The sequence below is a fragment of the Calliphora vicina genome, chromosome 2 (assembly GCF_958450345.1).
Source record: "Calliphora vicina chromosome 2, idCalVici1.1, whole genome shotgun sequence".
NCBI classification, from domain to species: domain Eukaryota; kingdom Metazoa; phylum Arthropoda; class Insecta; order Diptera; family Calliphoridae; genus Calliphora; species Calliphora vicina.
This window is the reverse complement of record NC_088781.1, coordinates 70,844,141-70,862,712: the sequence shown is the minus strand read 5'-3', so window position 1 is coordinate 70,862,712 and position 18,572 is coordinate 70,844,141. Positions and strand designations below refer to the sequence as shown.

General features: G+C 31.5%; 1 protein-coding gene across 2 annotated transcripts in view; it reads left to right on the top strand.

The window, feature by feature from the left end:
• The window catches only part of aub (aubergine), an 82,805-nt gene extending 74,831 nt beyond the window's left edge, over positions 1-7,974 (top strand). For both annotated transcript variants that reach the window (XM_065502433.1, XM_065502434.1), the window contains exons 8-10: positions 6,134-6,523; positions 6,591-6,701; positions 6,772-7,974. In XM_065502433.1, coding sequence (XP_065358505.1) covers positions 6,134-6,523; positions 6,591-6,701; positions 6,772-7,672 — 1,402 coding nt within the window. In that variant the 3' untranslated portion in view covers positions 7,673-7,974. The remainder of the gene's footprint in view (positions 1-6,133; positions 6,524-6,590; positions 6,702-6,771) is intronic.
• Positions 7,975-18,572: the final 10,598 nt, after the last annotated feature.

Here is an 18,572-nt window from a genome sequence, read left to right as displayed (position 1 = left end):
ATGGTCAGGCATTAATGGGTTAACATAAATGAGGAAAAAATTCAAATGTGCTATTTTTTTTAAATATGTATTGTTAAATTTTTAATAGAAATGTAACAATTTCCAATGGAACTATCTTCGAATGAACATTGATTAATATTTGTTAAAATCGTATTTGGGATTGACATATTTGACTGATCTCAAGAATTCATTATATCAGAAAATTTCACTAAAAAAGTGATTGCTGACTTTGCTTTAATAATTTCATATATCCATTTCCTGGATAAATTAAAATCTGCGCAAGTGAAAATTGTCCATCATTTTGTCCACTGACACTAAAGTGATCGTATTTGGTCCAAACATCCCACAGTCCACTGTGACAAACTGTTTGTCTTCATGTACGTTTTAAAAATCTTGTATTCGCAATAGGATCACCTTTAGACAATTTCTCCTATTGCGATCACGAAAATTACATGTGTAATTTTTTCTCGTATGTGTAATTTAGAAATGAGGCATGTGTAGTTTATAATTTTCTTGGTGGCAACACTGTCACAAACAGTTTTTGTCCTCTACTCAAAATTTTAAAATTTTGAGTTAATACAGTATTGTTGAACGAGTGCGATATAATCAGTGTTGCCAAATTTTTTTCACAATATTCCGTCAAATCAGACTAAAAAAATCGCCAGAAATCGCCAAATTTAATTTTTCCAAAAACGCTAGATTCCCGTCAAATAAATAGCATAAAAAACATTAAATTATTATTTTATTTTGTTATTTAATGGTCTTTTTACATCAGAGGATTTTGTATTAATACAATGTATTATTAAAAATATGTATTGCAATCTGAAATCTTAAAATATTTTTTAATTTAAAATGTATTGTATTGAAATGTATTATCAATTTACAAAATACAGAATTAGTTTGTAGTCTTTTTGGATTTTCCTTATAATTTTATTCATATCCCTTTTGAAATCCAAAAAAAATTACATAGTACATGAATGAAAATTGTTTAATTTTGACAATAAATTGGATATTGTATTAAAGACAATGAATATTATATTAAAGAAAAGAAAAAAATGATATTATAAAAAAGTATTGTAATGTAAAACGCCTTTCAATTCATATATAATAATTTTACGATTTATAATTACGTATTATCAAAAACAAAGAGCCAGTCTTCTGCACTTTGATTATAAGAAGCCATTGTTCCTACTTCTCTTAGTACAGATTTTGGAACATCGTAATCGAAACAACATTAGTTTGCAAGTTTGAGACCGTATCTGTAATTAAAATTCAATATATTTATAAAAACATTATACTTACTATTTCTAACAAATTTTGAAAAATAAATAATTTGCATTAAAAAAATTAATTAATTAAAAAACCAAATTCACTAAATTTTATGTATATTAAAACTTATTAAACATATTATTAAAGCGAAATTTTTCAAATTAATTAATTATGTTCAATTTTAGATTTCATTATACCAACAATTTTCTTTAAGTTTAGTCTAGTCTATAGTCTAGTCTATAGACTAGACTAAACTTAAAGAAAATTGTTGGTATAATGAAATCTAAAATTGAACATAATTAATTAATTTGAAAAATTTCGCTTTAATAAGTTTTAATATACATAAAATTTAGTGAATTTGGTTTTTTAATTAATTAATTTTTTTAATGCAAATTATTTATTTTTCAAAATTTGTTAGAAATAGTAAGTATAATGTTTTTATAAATATATTGAATTTTAATTACAGATACGGTCTCAAACTTGCAAACAAATGTTGTTTCGATTACTATGTTCCAAAATCTGTACTAAGAGAAGTAGGAACAATGGCTTCTTATAATCAAAGTGCAGAAGACTGGCTCTTTGTTTTTGATAATACGTAATTATAAATCGTAAAATTATTATACATGAATTGAAAGGCGTTTTACATTACAATACTTTTTTATAATATCATTTTTTTCTTTTCTTTAATATAATATTCATTGTCTTTAATACAAAAAATTATATTTCAAAAGAATTGTTGAATTGTAGTGTCTAGTCTATAGACTAGACTATAGACTAGACTATAGACTAGACTATAGACTAGACTATACTATACTATAGACTAGACTATAGACTAGACTATAGACTAGACTATAGACTAGACTATAGACTAGACTATAGACTAGACTATAGACTAGACTATAGACTAGACTATAGACTAGACTATAGACTAGACTATAGACTAGACTATAGACTAGACTATAGACTAGACTATAGACTAGACTATAGACTAGACTATAGGCTAGACACTACAATTCAACAATTCTTTTGAAATATAATTTTTTTCGTTTTTGTTTTTTGCTTTCTACTTATTCTATTAACCGTTATTCGACTCTCGAAAACAAATTGCATGGTTGTGTTTTTTGTTAAAAAAACTATATAACTCAACCTTGCAAAAACGCTAACGCTGTTAAAAAAACTCCAGATTTCACGTTAACCGCTAAATGGCAATTTTTTCCGCAATTGGTATTTCAAAAACGTCAGATTTGACGGGAAAACCGTCAATTTGGCAACACTGGATATAATAGCATAATAAAAAAAAAACAAAAGTTTAGTTGTGTGTATATATGTATGTCAGTGATGTTCATCCCATACAACAATTGTTTAAAAAATGTACACACATTTGTTACGCTCTTTTAAAGAGCGTTTTTGGATGAAGCATAGCAAACACACGCGTTTCAATTACAATTGAACACAAAAAAGACAAAGTCAAAAATAAATAAACAATTTGAGAGAATTTAGGCCGTATAATGTATTTTCTTTCATATCCTTAAAATTTATATTACATTCATTTAATAAATTGGTTATATCTGGCAAAAATTCTAAATCTAAACATTCTTTATTTTGTTCTTATTTTAAGTGTTTGACATTATGTTTGCTGGGTAGCTCTCTCACCAATACATCTTCATTTTTATTTTTGAACATCACTGATGTAGATGTGTGTAATACATATATATTCACCAATTCTATTTTGTTTCTTTGTAAATCTTATTCTCTAACAAAATAGAGAGAGTTGTTTATAATGAGTTCTCATATGAGCAACTCTATCATACGAAAACAGCACAAACACCCAACAACAACATTCTACATTGTAGAACAGTAATGCGCAGCCCATACCACAATTGTGGAAAATAAAATCACACGTATTCTTATGCTCTTACATTTTAGTAGTCGTTGTCCACTCAACGAGACAACTAGGAATACGCATGAGCATTGGTGTATGACTTTTTCTTTATTTTTTCAGTTTTTGTATTTGTGTGTTTGTAGGTGCACTGAATAAAATAAAGAATTCAATGTGTTGGTGAGAGTAAGTGTATTGGTGAGAGGATTTATTTTTGCGAACCTCGGTTGTTGATGGGTAGAATCTTCAATGTGGAATGAAATGAGAATTACAAATCAAACACACTCGTGCATAATTTGTATGTATTTGAGTGCGTTTGGTTTATTTTTGTTGTTATTTTTTTCAACATACAATTAAGGTATACTTTGGTGAAGGGTATATAAGATTCGGCACAGCCGAATATAGCTCTGTTACTTGTTTAAATTTAAAAAAAAAATTGTTTGTTTTTTAAATATTTTTTGGTGAAAACAAAAATCGGTTTAAAAATATTTTTTCCGATTTTGACCCATTGTAGGTCCAACTTACTATGGTCTTATATACGTCATTAGGTCTTAGAAATATCTATCATTAGATATTCATATTGTCGATATTATTGACTTAGTAATCCAGATATAGGTCAAAAATCGAGGTTGTCCTGGTTTTTTCGTCATATCTCAGCCATTTGTGGACCGATTTTACTGAATTTAAATAGGAAACTTCTCGAATGCATGTCTGACAGAATTATGGAAGATTTGGATCCCGAAGATATCTGGGGTCTTAAGAAAATAGATTTCAACAGACATACGGACGGACATAGCTTAATCGACTCCGTTATCTATAAGGATCCAGAATATATATAATTTATAGGGTCGGAAAATTATATTGTGGAAGTTACAAACGGAATGACAAACTTATATACAGTTGAGAACAAGATAATAGCAGTACCACGAAATTTTGAAATATTTTAACTTTTTTCACAGTGTACTGTGTTTGACATACAAAGAGAGTGGACGTCGAATATATTAACTACAGCCTGAACTTCGAAATAAAACCAGTTTAGACCCTCCAGTTCACAATGTATTGCGATATTTGCTTGTAAACCTGTCGGCATTCAGCGTACTCCAAACAAGTACTACTATGTATTTTTGTTAATAGTGGCTTTTTCCTTGGACTTCGTTTTGTGAGGTTTGCATCTCCTTACTGTCATATCAATAACTTCTAAATTTCATTCGGTTTTTATTTGCTTGACAGATTAAATTTCGATATATCGTCCTGAGGTGCAGTTTTCCGTTTGCAGTTCCTATTTTCTATTTTTTTCTATCTTTCTTTTCTTTGATATAAAGTTGAATATATGGAAAAGATTTTCCTTATTTTATTAACTTTAAAATTAATTTTCGCTAAGCAATGGTGCTATGTGTTGCGCAACCCACTAAAACAGGAATTATATAAAAAAAAACTATATTTAACATTAAAAATACAATAAATTCAGCATATTTAACTAAATTTTACTTTAATCCTAAAAAATATTTGACTCTTTAAAAAAAAAAATAAAAAAAATTAATTCAATAATCCGGCACTGCTATTTCAATGTTAATAAAAAAATACATATTGTCATATATAAGAGCGTTTATTTCCGAAATTATCATTATTTTTACAAAAAGAATATCTCACAAAAAATGTACAGGCTTGACCGATTATGGGTATAAACAAAATTTTAAGTTTAAACTTTTTAAAGACGCACGCCGTTTCAAAAAAATTTCTTAGTGGTACTGCTATTTTCTTGTTCGTAACTGTATACCCTTCCCACGAAGGTGAAGGGTATAAAAAAGTGGTTACGCTTTTTTGAGTAAATGTTTGACATGTGTGACCCTACTAGTTCCGTCACATCAAATTAGTTAGCCACTGAGACTACTAGTGAATTTTCAACTCACTCGCAACGTTATTGACTGGAGAATTTAAGACGGGGGTGTCATTGCACGTGGCCGATTGGCTTCACTATTAAATTCAATAGTACTTTGGGGTTACTCTATTGCGATGCGCAAGCAAGTTCGATGCGAAAGGTAAATGCGATAAGAATACGTTTTAGTACTCTGTGTCGTATATGCAATCTCTTTCGCAAAATAAGTTGAAAAATATGCAACACTGGTACCACAAAATAAACAATAGCGAAATGAAATGTCAAAACTTGTAAATAAAAACATTTTAAACACATTTTTTTGCGATGCGAAAACGCAGTAAAGGGTACCAATTGTTCAGTTTTTCTTTCGCATCGAAATAGAGAGTAACCTCCCTGATACTCCAGCATTGGAGATAAAAGAAAAAATAACCTCGCGTTTTATAGTTAACCGTGCTAATCAGTAAGCCACAGAGCTTTTTTGTATTGCTCTCTATTTGTTATTAAGACTACATTTACACATACAAGTAAATTGGTGAAAGTTGAGAATACGTATTATTATCGAAAATGTCGAAAATACATCGAAATGTCTACAAATTGCTTAAGTGTTTGTTTACACATACAAGTAAAAGTTCATTTTGTAAATGTTAGCGAAGGAGAATGATGTCGCCAAAAAGCCACAAATATAAGAAAATTACAGTTAATTTGTTAAATAAACCTTTTATATATCAGCATTTGTTATTTTTAAGTTCATTTGTGGCTTAAACCAATTTTTATTATTTTTATTAATAAATATAAAATGTTACCATGATATTCAAATACAAACATTTCTGGGAAAGATGTTAGTGTTAACAATTTTTATAGATATTAGTAACAATTTTCTTTAAAAAAACTAATGAAATTGGTATTTTTACGAAAACGATAAGCATTAGTGGCCATTTGTCAAGTAGTCAATGTATCCCTTAAAGAAAGGGTTACGAATTTACTGTAAAGTAAATTCGCCTTGGATTGGTTCTTATAATCAATAAAATTTCAAAATGATGTCAGTTAGCTAAGCGTTATAGTAATCAATTTTATATTTATTTATTTATTTTTTTTTTTTCAATTCACAGATTAATGAGAGCCATGGGCGATTATACACGACTGAATCCTGATCGTCGTATGGAACGCTTGCGAACATTCAATGATCGACTTCACAGCTCAAAAGCCAGTATGGAAGTTTTTTCGCTTTGGAATATGAAACTTGATACAAGTTTGGTAGAAATTCCTGGACGTATATTGCCGCCTGAAAAAATCGTTTTTGGCAATCAAAGAAAAGTTCCATGTGATAGAAACGCAGACTGGCAGCGTGAATTCCGAAAAAACACTATGTATTCTCAGGTTGACATAAAACGGTGGTATGTTATTGTTCCACGTCGTAATTTGCGAGAAGTTCAAGATTTTGTAAAAATGTGCATTCAAGCAGCACGTTCCATGAAAATGCACATATCTGAGCCGCGATAGTAAGTACATTTTAGGTTTTGATTATTATGAAAAGTATGTAGACAAAATTAACTCTATCCTTATTAGCGAGGAAATGCCTGATGATCGAAATGGTTCCTATTCTCAGGCGATTGATAAAACTACAGCTCAAGATCCCCAAATACTGATGTTGGTGCTTGTTAACAACAATGAGGAAAAGTAAGTGGATTATCCGGCCTTGCATGAAATGTAGTGGAAAATATAAATGTTTTCGTTTTTATTTTGAAAGGTATTCCTGTATTAAAAAGAAATGCTGTGTGGATAGACCGGTGCCGTCACAAGTTTGTACACTGAGAACGATCGCTCCAAGAGGTGACAAAGCTGCTGGACTTATGTCGATTGCCACGAAAATTGTCATTCAAATGAATGCCAAGCTAATGGGCGCCCCCTGGATGATTGATATGCCATTGAGTGGACTAATGACTGTGGGCTTCGATGTTTGTCATTCGGCAAAGGAGAAAAACAAGTCTTACGGCGCACTTGTTGCAACAATGGATATAAAGCAATCTACCAAATATTTCTCAGCCGTTACTCAACATCTGAAAGGTCAAGAGCTGTCCAACGAAATCAGTGTGAAAATGACTTGTGCTCTGAAAGCTTATCGTGCTACCCATGGAACTCTGCCGGAACGTATATTATTCTTCCGTGACGGTGTGGGCGATGGTCAACTGCACCAGGTTTTTAGTACCGAGGTCAAATTTCTCAAAAATAAATTAGATGAAATTTATAAATCTGCTGGCTTCGAGAAAGGATGTCGCCTAGCGTTTATTATTGTGTCCAAACGTATAAATACGCGTTACTTCCTAAACAACCAAAACCCGGTACCCGGTACAGTAGTTGATGATATAATTACACTGCCAGAGAGATATGATTTCTTTCTGGTATCGCAATCAGTGAAACAAGGTACAGTTTCGCCCACCAGCTACAACGTCATATACGATAATATGGGTCTAAGTCCAGATAAAATACAAATCTTGACTTATAAAATGACTCATTTATACTACAATTGGTCTGGAACTTTGCGTGTACCGGCAGTTTGTCAATATGCTCATAAACTGGCATTCCTAGTAGCAGAGAGTATTCATCGTGCTCCAAACAATGTTTTGGAAAACCAATTATACTTCCTTTAAGTACCAAACATAATATTTTTTTTTAATAAATAAGTTTTTTACCTAACGATTACAAACATTTTCTAAAAGTTGTTCACGTTGTTTTTTATTAACGTGAGATTTAACGAATTTGTTTTTAATAACTAGATGTAATTTTCATTTAAAATGGAATTTGAATACTTTTACATTGAACTTTTTTTTATTTTCTTTTTATTTAATGATTATTATCAATTATTTTACAATTAATGCATTTCATTTGAATTTTATCGAATTTTCAGTTTGTTGTAATAACTATTAAATAAAGATTTTGAATGTCTATGAAATGTGTATTCATTCGTTGTATATTGTTTTCATGAAAGTATTTCTGTATTATTAAAATACATATACAATAAGATTACTATAACCATATCCCCACGGGACAGTTATCAAGCGTCTGCAGACCTGATTAAAAAAAATATTTTTCGTCTTACGACCATTTATACAGCTAGCTGAACATGTTTTTTGTTCTAAAAACCCGGAATTTTTTTTCAAGCAGGTCACACGAAAGAAATTTTATTTAATTAGTTTTGTGATCAGTTGTTCGTAGAACACGTTTTCTTGAGCACTTAACCATTTCAATTAATTTTTTTAAAGCTGTGACGTATAAAAACAAAAAGAAATATATAATTTTATTGTTAACAATCAGCAATTCAATATTGCTGATGATTATAGATGGGAAGTGGGTAAATACCCGGTAAAATTTAAAAAAAATCAGTCTTAGGTGTATATCTGATTGGACTAATGAAAACAGTTTAACTATTAATTATGCAAAAACTAAAGCATTGTCAGTTGGACCTTCAGATCGATTCGTTGTTGATTTTAATATTGTTCTTAATGGTGTACGAGTGGAGTTTGTGAACCAATTTAAATGCCTTGGTATTTTCCTTGACTATAAATTAAATTTTGATTGCCATATCGCTCTTATTCTTGGTAGAATCTTGATGAACCTACTTAGAATTTTTTCCACTAATTTATATTTTCCATTTCATGTAAGGTTGGCTTATTCACTGTTAATGCCTCAAATATTTTATTGCCTTGTAAGTTATTTCGGGTACACTTACCACTAATATTGCCAAGTTAAATCGTATTGTCAACACGATTGTTCGCTTCGTGTAGTTAGGAGCATAGCTGTTAAATAATTATTACTAATCTAATTACTAATAATTAGTAATTAGGTTACTTTTTTTTCGAAAGGTGAAGTAATGATTAAATTACGATTATATTCAGATTCGCATGATTGCTAATTGATTATGATTACAAATAATCAAGATTATTTGCGATTACGAGAAAATAATCAAAAAATAATCCGACTATTTTCAAAGATTACCTTTGATTATTTTCCAAAAATTTTGCATATGGAAATGAGTTATATCATAAAATTTTAATATATATTCGCGATTAATGAATTTTCCTGATATGAGCCTTATACATAATTATGAACCCATAGTCACAAAATCAAGTACATTTTCACCCCTATCGCGAATCAATATTTCACATGCAATATTTTCCCTTTTCCTTTTTTCGTTCATCAACTTTGTTCACGTGAAAAAATTCCCCTTGTTGTGAAATTTTTAGATGGAATTTTGTAAACAATAAACAGCTGCTACGAACAAAATCAACTATTGTGAATGTAAAGTTCATCGTGATATTCCCGATAGCAATTTTCCCTTCGAGGGAAATGGATATTTCATGGGAACAAAATTTCACATGTTATTGCCGATAGGGGTGAATGTATTATTTACAACCATTTTAACTTATTTGATTTTATAAGATTTTCTCCATTTGTAGAACGCTTTATGATTTCTGTATACTTGAAACTAATTTCTGTGGATTTTTTTATCGATATTAATGTTTATATGGTATGTTTATATGCTTTAATATATTTCTGGATTGTGGGAGCTATGACGTGATGTCTATGTATTTAATCGAATTTCATCTTTGCAATAAAACATGAGTATTCTAGATATTACGCAAGTGGAACATGATTTCTAAGTATTTGAGGGATAATTTTGTAGAATTTCATTTAAACAACGCTATTATCAAGAGTGTACCATATATGGGAGTTATGGAACGATATTTAAAAAGCTTGTAGTATGATTCTTGAATACAAATTACAGATCGGTGTAAAATTTGGTTCAGTACATATTTTTTTTTTTTTTGGATATTTGTGTAGGATAATGTAGTTCTTATATGGAGGCTATGACCAATTATGGGCCGATCATCAAAAATTTGGTACAGCAATTTTATATATATTCACCCCTATCGGCAATAACATGTGAAATTTTGTTCCCATGAAATATTCATTTCCCTCGAAGGGAAAATTGCTATCGGGAATATCATTATGAACTTTACATTCACAATAGTTGATTTTGTTCGTAACAGCTGTTTATTGTTTACAAAATTCCATCTAAAAATTTCACAACAAGGGGAATTTTTTTCACATGAACAAAGTTGATGAACGAAAAAAGGAAAAGGGAAAATATTTCATGTGAAATGTTGATTCGCGATAGGGGTGATTGTCATATTTTGTCTCTAATTTCAACTAGTTAACTATATTTTTAGCACATTGACTGCCAAGGCACTTTCAGCAAATAAGATGCTGGGGGCCACAGGAGTTTCTTTGGAATTTTTTTTGGGATACTGAGTTAGAAAAAATACTCAGTACAAGTTCTGAAAGTGATGAAGAATGTGAAGATTACAGTTTTGATGAGAAACTTCCAGACAACATCGAAAAAATTCTTAAAATCTAGCACTATTGTCTGACATGGCTAGAGAGAATAAAAGTCATGTCGGACATATGTGTCCGACGTGGCGTAAACAGCATAGTGCAGTGTCACACACAGGGTTTAATATTCAGCACCAAAATAAATAGCCTCATGTAACGACTGAACTGAAAAAAGTTTAAGTCTTCAATTTCAACAATTTGCTTACTGAAAACAGTTGACTGTGCACACACATTACAACAGCAAGCAGCAATCGATTTTGTTTTTTTCCAGCAGCCAAACGAATCAGCAGCCGCCATGTTTCAGTTTTCAATTCTACCGAACTGATTACACGACTTCAGCAGCAAAAACATTTCTGTGTGTGCTGCTTACGCATTGTCAGTTTCGAGTTTTGTTTTTCGTACTACGCAGCGTAACAAAAACTGCTAGCTCGACTGAATAGTACGACTGGCTAGTTTGGCTGGTTGGTTAGAATTTGTTTTTGTATACACTTTGTGAAGCTAAGTTGTATCGTATGGTTTTTGTGTTTACATTTCACAGAGAAAATTTAAGTATTGTTATTGTTAATAGAGATAAATGCAAAATTCTTGTTTTTTCAGAAAAAAATTCAATATGCATATATATATTCGATTAACATTAAATTTGATTTCATTACATTTATAAATTTCATAATTTTTCATTATTAAAAATTAAATTAATAAATAAAATTACTACATATCGATGGCTTAATATAAAAAAGGCGTAACTCGATTTTTTGTTAATTTACTGGAGAAGGAAAAAACTTAATAAAATCCATAAAATTTTAGACACAAGAAAAGTTTTAATGCAATTTTGAATAAGAAGACACTTCACATTTTATTTCTCATTTAAAATATATTTATTTTTATTTCAATGAAGTTATTTAATATACCCTTTTTACATTATTATATTTTTTTTGTCAAGTTGGCTGCCATAATAATTTAATGGCGATACGAATTTTTTTCCTCAAGGTTGATTTTTATCACTTTTTCTATATTTTACCACGGTTATATCTCGTATACCGTACGGAATATCTCTTTTGTGGCTGAAGCAAAGTTGTATATATTGAATAGTAGAAGAAAAGTACGGAACATACCTACCCGAAAAAGTTGCATCCAGTGCCTTAAAAATCGCAAAAATGCCAATTTTTTTTACCAATTTTTCACCTTTTTTGCTCAATAACTGGATTACAAATCCAATTATGGACCGAACACCATGAAATTAGGTCGTGTGATTTGTGTTTATATGAAAGTTATTTATCATGAATTTTGCTTATATACCATAATTTTTAACAGATTTATTCACTTTAAAGTGATTTTCGGATGCAGGTCTTATATGGGAGCTATGAATAATTATGGACCAATCATAATAAAATTTGGTGACATGAATTTTGTATATATAAAACTTATTTGGAGCGAAATTTTTTGTAGATACATATATAAATTAAACATTTATGACCGATAAAGTCCAATTTCGGGAGGACATTTGTATGGGGGCTAGGTGAAATAATGAACCGATTTCAGCCAACTTCAACAGGCTTCGTCCTTGTGCCGAGAAAATTATATGTACCAAATTTGTTTATGATCGGTCCATAATTATTCATAGCTCCCATATAAGCCCCGCTTCCGAAAATCACTTTAACCTTCGCTTTACCAAAGATTTTTTTTTTATGTACGAGGTTTACCAATACCCACCCGGGTGATACTGCACTTCTATACATATATCCGATGAACAAAATTTTAAAAAATCGAAAAAACCTTATAAAAAGTTTAAAATGTTTTTATTAAATTATATAGAACTCTAAAATTTGTTCATTGAGTCTAAATTTTATTTAAATCGAAACAAAATGAAAAAAATTATTAAGCTAACAAAAACCGAGTGGTCACCCGGGTGGGTATTGGTAAAGCGAAGGTTAAAGTGAATAAATCTGTTAAAAATTATGGTATACAAGAAAAATTCATGATAAATAACTTTCATATAAACACAAATCACACGACCTAATTTCATGGTGTTCGGTCCATAATTGGATTTGTAATCCAGTTATTGAGCAAAAAAGGTGAAAAATTAGTAAAAATTGTCATTTTTGCGATTTTTAAGGCACTGGATGCAACTTTTTCGGGTAGGTATGTTCCGTACTTTTCTTCTACTATTCAATATATACAACTTTGCTTCAGCCACAAAAGAGATATTCCATACGAGATATAACCGTGCTAAAATATAGAAAAAGTGATAAAAATCCACCTTGAGGAAAAAAATTCGTATGACCATTAAATTATTATGGCAGCCAACTTGACAAAACTAATGATACAGAAAGAAGTCCTTATTTTTGGGGCTACTTTCACGTGCAATTGTCAGAATTGAGTCCCAAAGCAATGGACTGAAAAATGTTGTACTGTGTTAGTCAATATAAAATATAATAAAAAAAATATCAATAATTTTTTATTCTAAATTTATTAATTAATAATTTTATTAAATTTATTTTTTAGTATTTTTAATTAAGATATAATAAATATAAGAATTTCCTATTTATTTCTATTAACAATAATAACATTTAAATTTCCTCTGTGATATGTAAACACAAAAACCAAAAAATCATACGATTCAACCTAGCTTCATAAAGTGTGTGTTGTTGTACACCAGTGATGTTCAAAAATAAAAATGAAGATATTTGGTGAGAGAGCTACCCAGCAAACATAATGTCAAACACTTAAAATAATAACAAAATGAAGAAAGTTTAAATTTAGAATTTTTGTCAAATAAAACCAATTTATTAAATGAATATAATTTAAATTTTAAGGAAATGAAAGAATATACATTATACGGCCGAAATACTCGCAAATTTTTTATTTATTTTTAACTTTGTTTTTTTGTGTTCAATTGTAATTGAAACGCGTGTGTTTGCTATGCTTCATCCAAAAACCAACCAACAACAATGCTTATTGAATTTCTGAAAAAATGAGACATTTATTACGCTCTTTAAAAGAGCGTAACAAATGTGTTTAAATTTTTCAAACAATTGTTGTATGGCGTGAACATCGCTGTTGTACACACATTTTATGCAACCAGCCAAACCAGCTCAGTCGAGCTAGCAGTTTTTGATACGCTGCGTAGTACGAAAAAGAAAACTCGAAACTGACAATGCGTAAGCAGCACACACAGAAATGTTTTTGCTGCTGAAGTCGTGTAATCAGTTCGGTAGAGTTGAAAACTGAAACATGGCGGCTGCTGATTCGTTTGGCTGCTGGAAAAAAACAAAATCGATTGCTGCTTGCTGTTGTAATGTGTGTGCACAGTCAACTGTTTTCAGCAACCATGTGATCAAAAACTGAAACTAGTTACTTTTTTTTAAGCATGAGACTGTAAAAAGTCAACTATTCAGTAAAATGCGTCTGCTTTTAGTAGTTCTTCGAAACACTGGTCACACATATGTGTCCGACGTGGCAGTCAATGTGTTAAGAAATTTATGCATGTTTATGTGATTTTCAAAAATTAACTTTTTATGGTCAAATATGGGCCGAATTACGAAAAATTTGGTATTGTGATTTCTTTTAGCACGAAAGTTATTGTTGGTGAATTTTGTGTGCATACTGCAATTCTGTAGGTATTTATAGACCATAGAACCATATTTCGGGAAGAAATTAGTATGAGGGCTATGAGAAATCATGGAGCGATTCTTATAATTTTCAGCCGAGTTACTCCTTTTATCATAAAAGTAATAACGAAAAATATGAGAAATTATAATTTGTTTTTTAGATTGCATCACATTCTGGTTCATTACTTTAGTACTTTATTGATTTAGCTGCTTAGGACAATAATAAAACACGTGAGTGTGTTTTACACAGTTGTTATGAAGGCCAATTTCAATACTTGCAAATTATTTGTAAATTATACCCCTTTATTTTTTGTAAAATGATTTAAAGTACACTGAATGTATTGGTTTTTCCAAGGCGTATTTATTTTATTGTTGTAATTGTTGTAGGGACGAGTACACCAAGGCGCTGCATCTGCGCATCAGCATTAGCTGATTTTAATCAGCAACTAATAGATGCGCATCAAATGCAGTGCAGTGATGCATTTCCGAAAAGACCCTTTATTCATGTATTTTTCCCTTTTTGTTGAGTCGGGAATTACAAAAATTGTTATTGTTTGTGTTATTATTAAAATTAATATACGTATATTTTTTATGAAAAAAAATTATGTAAATGCAAAATTTTTGGAAAATAATCTAAACTAATCAAAAGTAATCTTTGAAAATAGTCGGATAATTTTTTGATTATTTTCACGTAATCGCAAATAATCTGGATTATTTGTAATCGTAATCAATTAGTAATCAGAAATTTTTCTAAAGAGAATTATATAATCCATTAAATTATTTTTAAAAAATAATCTAATTGATTACTAATCGTTATCCAAAATAAACAGCTATGGTTAGGAGATATGAGCATATTTCTGGTTTTGTTTCCTTATTTCTCGGATGCCCCTTTTCTATTTTTGTAAAGGTTCGTTCGTTGCTACTTTTTTTTATAAAATAATGAAAACTCACAAGCCTGCACCGTTATATAGAAGCTTTACATTCAGTCGTTCTACCCGCAATCCGCAGATTATAATGCATATTATTTATTCATTCTATGAGAGATCTTTTTTTGTAAGAATTCCACGTTGCTGGAATAATCTACCAAATGAATTGAGAATCTTTTCTCATTCTAATGTTTTTAAGCTTAAATTACTTAATTTTTTACAGTTAAATAGTTCATAACTTTGTAGTATGCATATTTGTTTTAGTTTACTATTATGCTTTTATTAAGCAATTTGCTGTTTTTGGTTATTATTGTTTCAATTCTTACCATGAACCACTAATTTGGACTGGTTATTTATTTTTAATTGCTTTTGTATCGATGATTATATTAGTTTGGTTATGGCTGGGGAGTCGTTTAAGGAACATTGTATTATTATTTACTTATTTTTAATGTATAATATTAGTGCATTTTTTTTGCTCAGGTTATTTTCTATGTAATATGAATTTTTGTATGGCCTTTTTGGCTCTATATTACATGAATAAATAAAATAAAATTGTGTTAAAAATTGGTATATACTTGGGTATTCATTCGACTAATGATCGTTCGATTAATCGAATAATTTCATACGAATAATTATTCGAACAATTTAAAAGCGGCCATTTTCGAATAACGAATTATTCGAACAATAATTTTATGTAGAATAATCGAATAAAACGAACAAATGTTCATATTTATTTAAATTTATTAAATTGTTTACAATTTTTCATAATTCCAAATTTAAATAAGTAATAATGACTCACAAAAATTGTATTGTTTCTGAAATTCGACAAATAACTAAAGACAAAGGGACTTTCGATCACTGTAGATGAGTGTTCCGATAGCTCCTTCTATAAATATATATATTACTGCAAGAAGTTATAATTCTAAAAACAAATCTTTAAAAATTTTTAACTTAGGACTTGAACCAATGAAAATAAAAGCTACGGAATAAAATATTTGTTATTTAGCTGGCGAAATATTAGAAGAATCGCAATTAATGTAATTTTGAGATGGTCGTCGAAAGTGATATTGAGGATAACATTTATAATGATTACATTGAAATAGATGAATATTGCAAAGTAACGTTTTGCTGCAAGAAAAGCATGGAGTTCGTCTTATACATGATTTTGAACATCGTTGAACATCACGCACTGCCTGACTTCAAATTAGCCACGTTCACTGACAATGATATCAAGGTTAGGTTAGGTTCCATGGGCTGCTGCTCCTCAAGCAGCTCACTTGGGTCCATTCAAATCTGATCCCATTGTGATACCCAGGGGGTAGACATCAGGATATTTACAATACTTCCGTTGCATCCAAATTAAACCAGCCAGATTCCCGGATGAAGGAGTAGATTCGTTTAAGACTCAACCTTGATAGCTCGTCCAAGCATGATAGGAATGGAAATCCGAGGATGCGTTCCCTCAGGTTTGTAAGAACCGGACATTGGCAGAAAAGATGATACACAGTCTCTTCCTCTTCTTCATTATGGCAGCTTCTACAGTAATCATTGTACCGTAGGCCTAATCTTCTAGCTTGTGTCCCGATTAAACAGTGTCCTGTAATAAAGGAGACAATTAGCCTTATTTGCTCACGACGGTATTCTACAAGTAGATTCGTCCTGTTGGCATCATATACGGGCCAAGTCGACCTCGCTGTAGCACAGGAAGGTTCATTAGTCCACCTGTTTTGTGCAGTCTCATATAGTTTCTGCTGAACAACCATCTTGCATTTAACAAGGGAGATACCAGAAAAGGGATCGATTGCCTCCTCACTCATCATCGCACCCCTTTTGGCCAAATCATCTGCTATACAATTACCCTGATTTCCATCGTGTCCAGGGACCCATATAAGCGTTATTCTAGAATGTCTCGCTATCTCATTTAGGGATACCCGGCATTCCTCGGTTAACCTAGATGTCGTAAAGACACCCGCTATTCCGTTAACGGCAGCCTTGCTGTCAGTAAATATACATATATCACCAGATATTCGATAATACCTCAGCCAGTTGGATGCACGCTTACCAGATCACGAACAACCCGCATTTAGTCTCACAGCAGAGTTGAGAGCCATTTGTATCACCATCAAATCCACTGGTAACCAGTTTAGAATAGTAAAAAGTGCCTTAGAGGAAGTAGACCTTATAGCGCCTGTAATCAGTATCGCAATAGTCCTTAGAACTCGTTCAACGGCCTTCCGGTGAGTAGCATTACCCAAGGCCTGTCACCACACCAATACTCCATAGAACAAGATGGGTTTGACGACTGCTTTGAAGATCCAATTGATACCTTTCGGCATAATGCCCCAGTTAGTACCAATTGCCTTTTTGCAGGAGTAGATGGCCACGTAGGCCTTGTTAATCCTGTTCTGAATATTCATATTCCAGGACAATCTCTTATCTAGAATGATGCCAAGATATTTTGCATTATCCCTAATTTCAAGACTGATTCCATTCAGTCTAGGTGGTCTAAAGTCATCGATCTTATACCTCCTAGTGAAGAGAACCAGTTCCGTTTTTTGGGGGTTCACACTATGTCCACTCGATATACTCCACTCACTCAGTGAACTTAATGCCGATTCTATACAACTAGATATTGTATCCAGAAATTTACCAGATATAAAAACGGCTACATCGTCAGCGTACGCGACTGTTTTAATGCTTCTGTTTTCTATCCTGACCAACAGGGTATTCATAGCCAGGTTCCACAGAAGTGGAGATAATACACCTCCCTGTGGGGTTCCTCGATTGGCCACTCTTGAAACACTTGTACCACCTAGGGTAGCACATATGACTCTATAGCCGAGTAACTTTCCGACTAGCCGGCGTACACACAGATCAATCCCCAGTTCATCCATCGCAGATAGGATGGCGTCGGACCTGACATTGTTAAAATCACCTTCGATATCAAGGAAGGCAACAAGTGAATACTCCTTATGTGATAGCGACTCTTCAATGGAGCCAACTAACGAATGTAGAGCTGTTTCCACAGATCTGCCCTTAGTGTAGGCATGTTGGGATTTAGAGATGAGTTCAGTCGGAATGGTCATTTTCAGGTATACATCAATCACCCTTTCTAGGGGTTTCAGCAAAAAGGATGCGACTTATGCCAGTAATTTCAACAAATAGATATCTACGGTGTAAAATACACATCAGATAAATTTACCTAAAAGGTAACTTGACATTGATTTCAAATCAACATATACGAGTAAAAATTACCAAATATTTTTACTCCATATGTAACTAAGCGCTAATAGATATCTATTTGTTGAAATTACAGGTATTATTGGTCTATAGTCCTTTGGTTTAGTATGAGTCGCCTTACCTCCTTTAGGAATGAAGACTACTCTACACCTCGTCCACCACGTAGGGATATAGGTCCATCTGATACACGCTGTGTATATGTTAATGAGCCATGGTACAACTATTTCTTCATTCTTCTGAAGATCTGCAGGGATAATGCCATCCGGCCCAGGGGATTTAAATGGGTCGAAGCTTTTGATCGACCACTGTATTCTTTCTCTGTTCACCGGAACAGAGTTTTCACACTGAGCAACAGAATCAGCAGCCCCATTCACAGTTTCAAC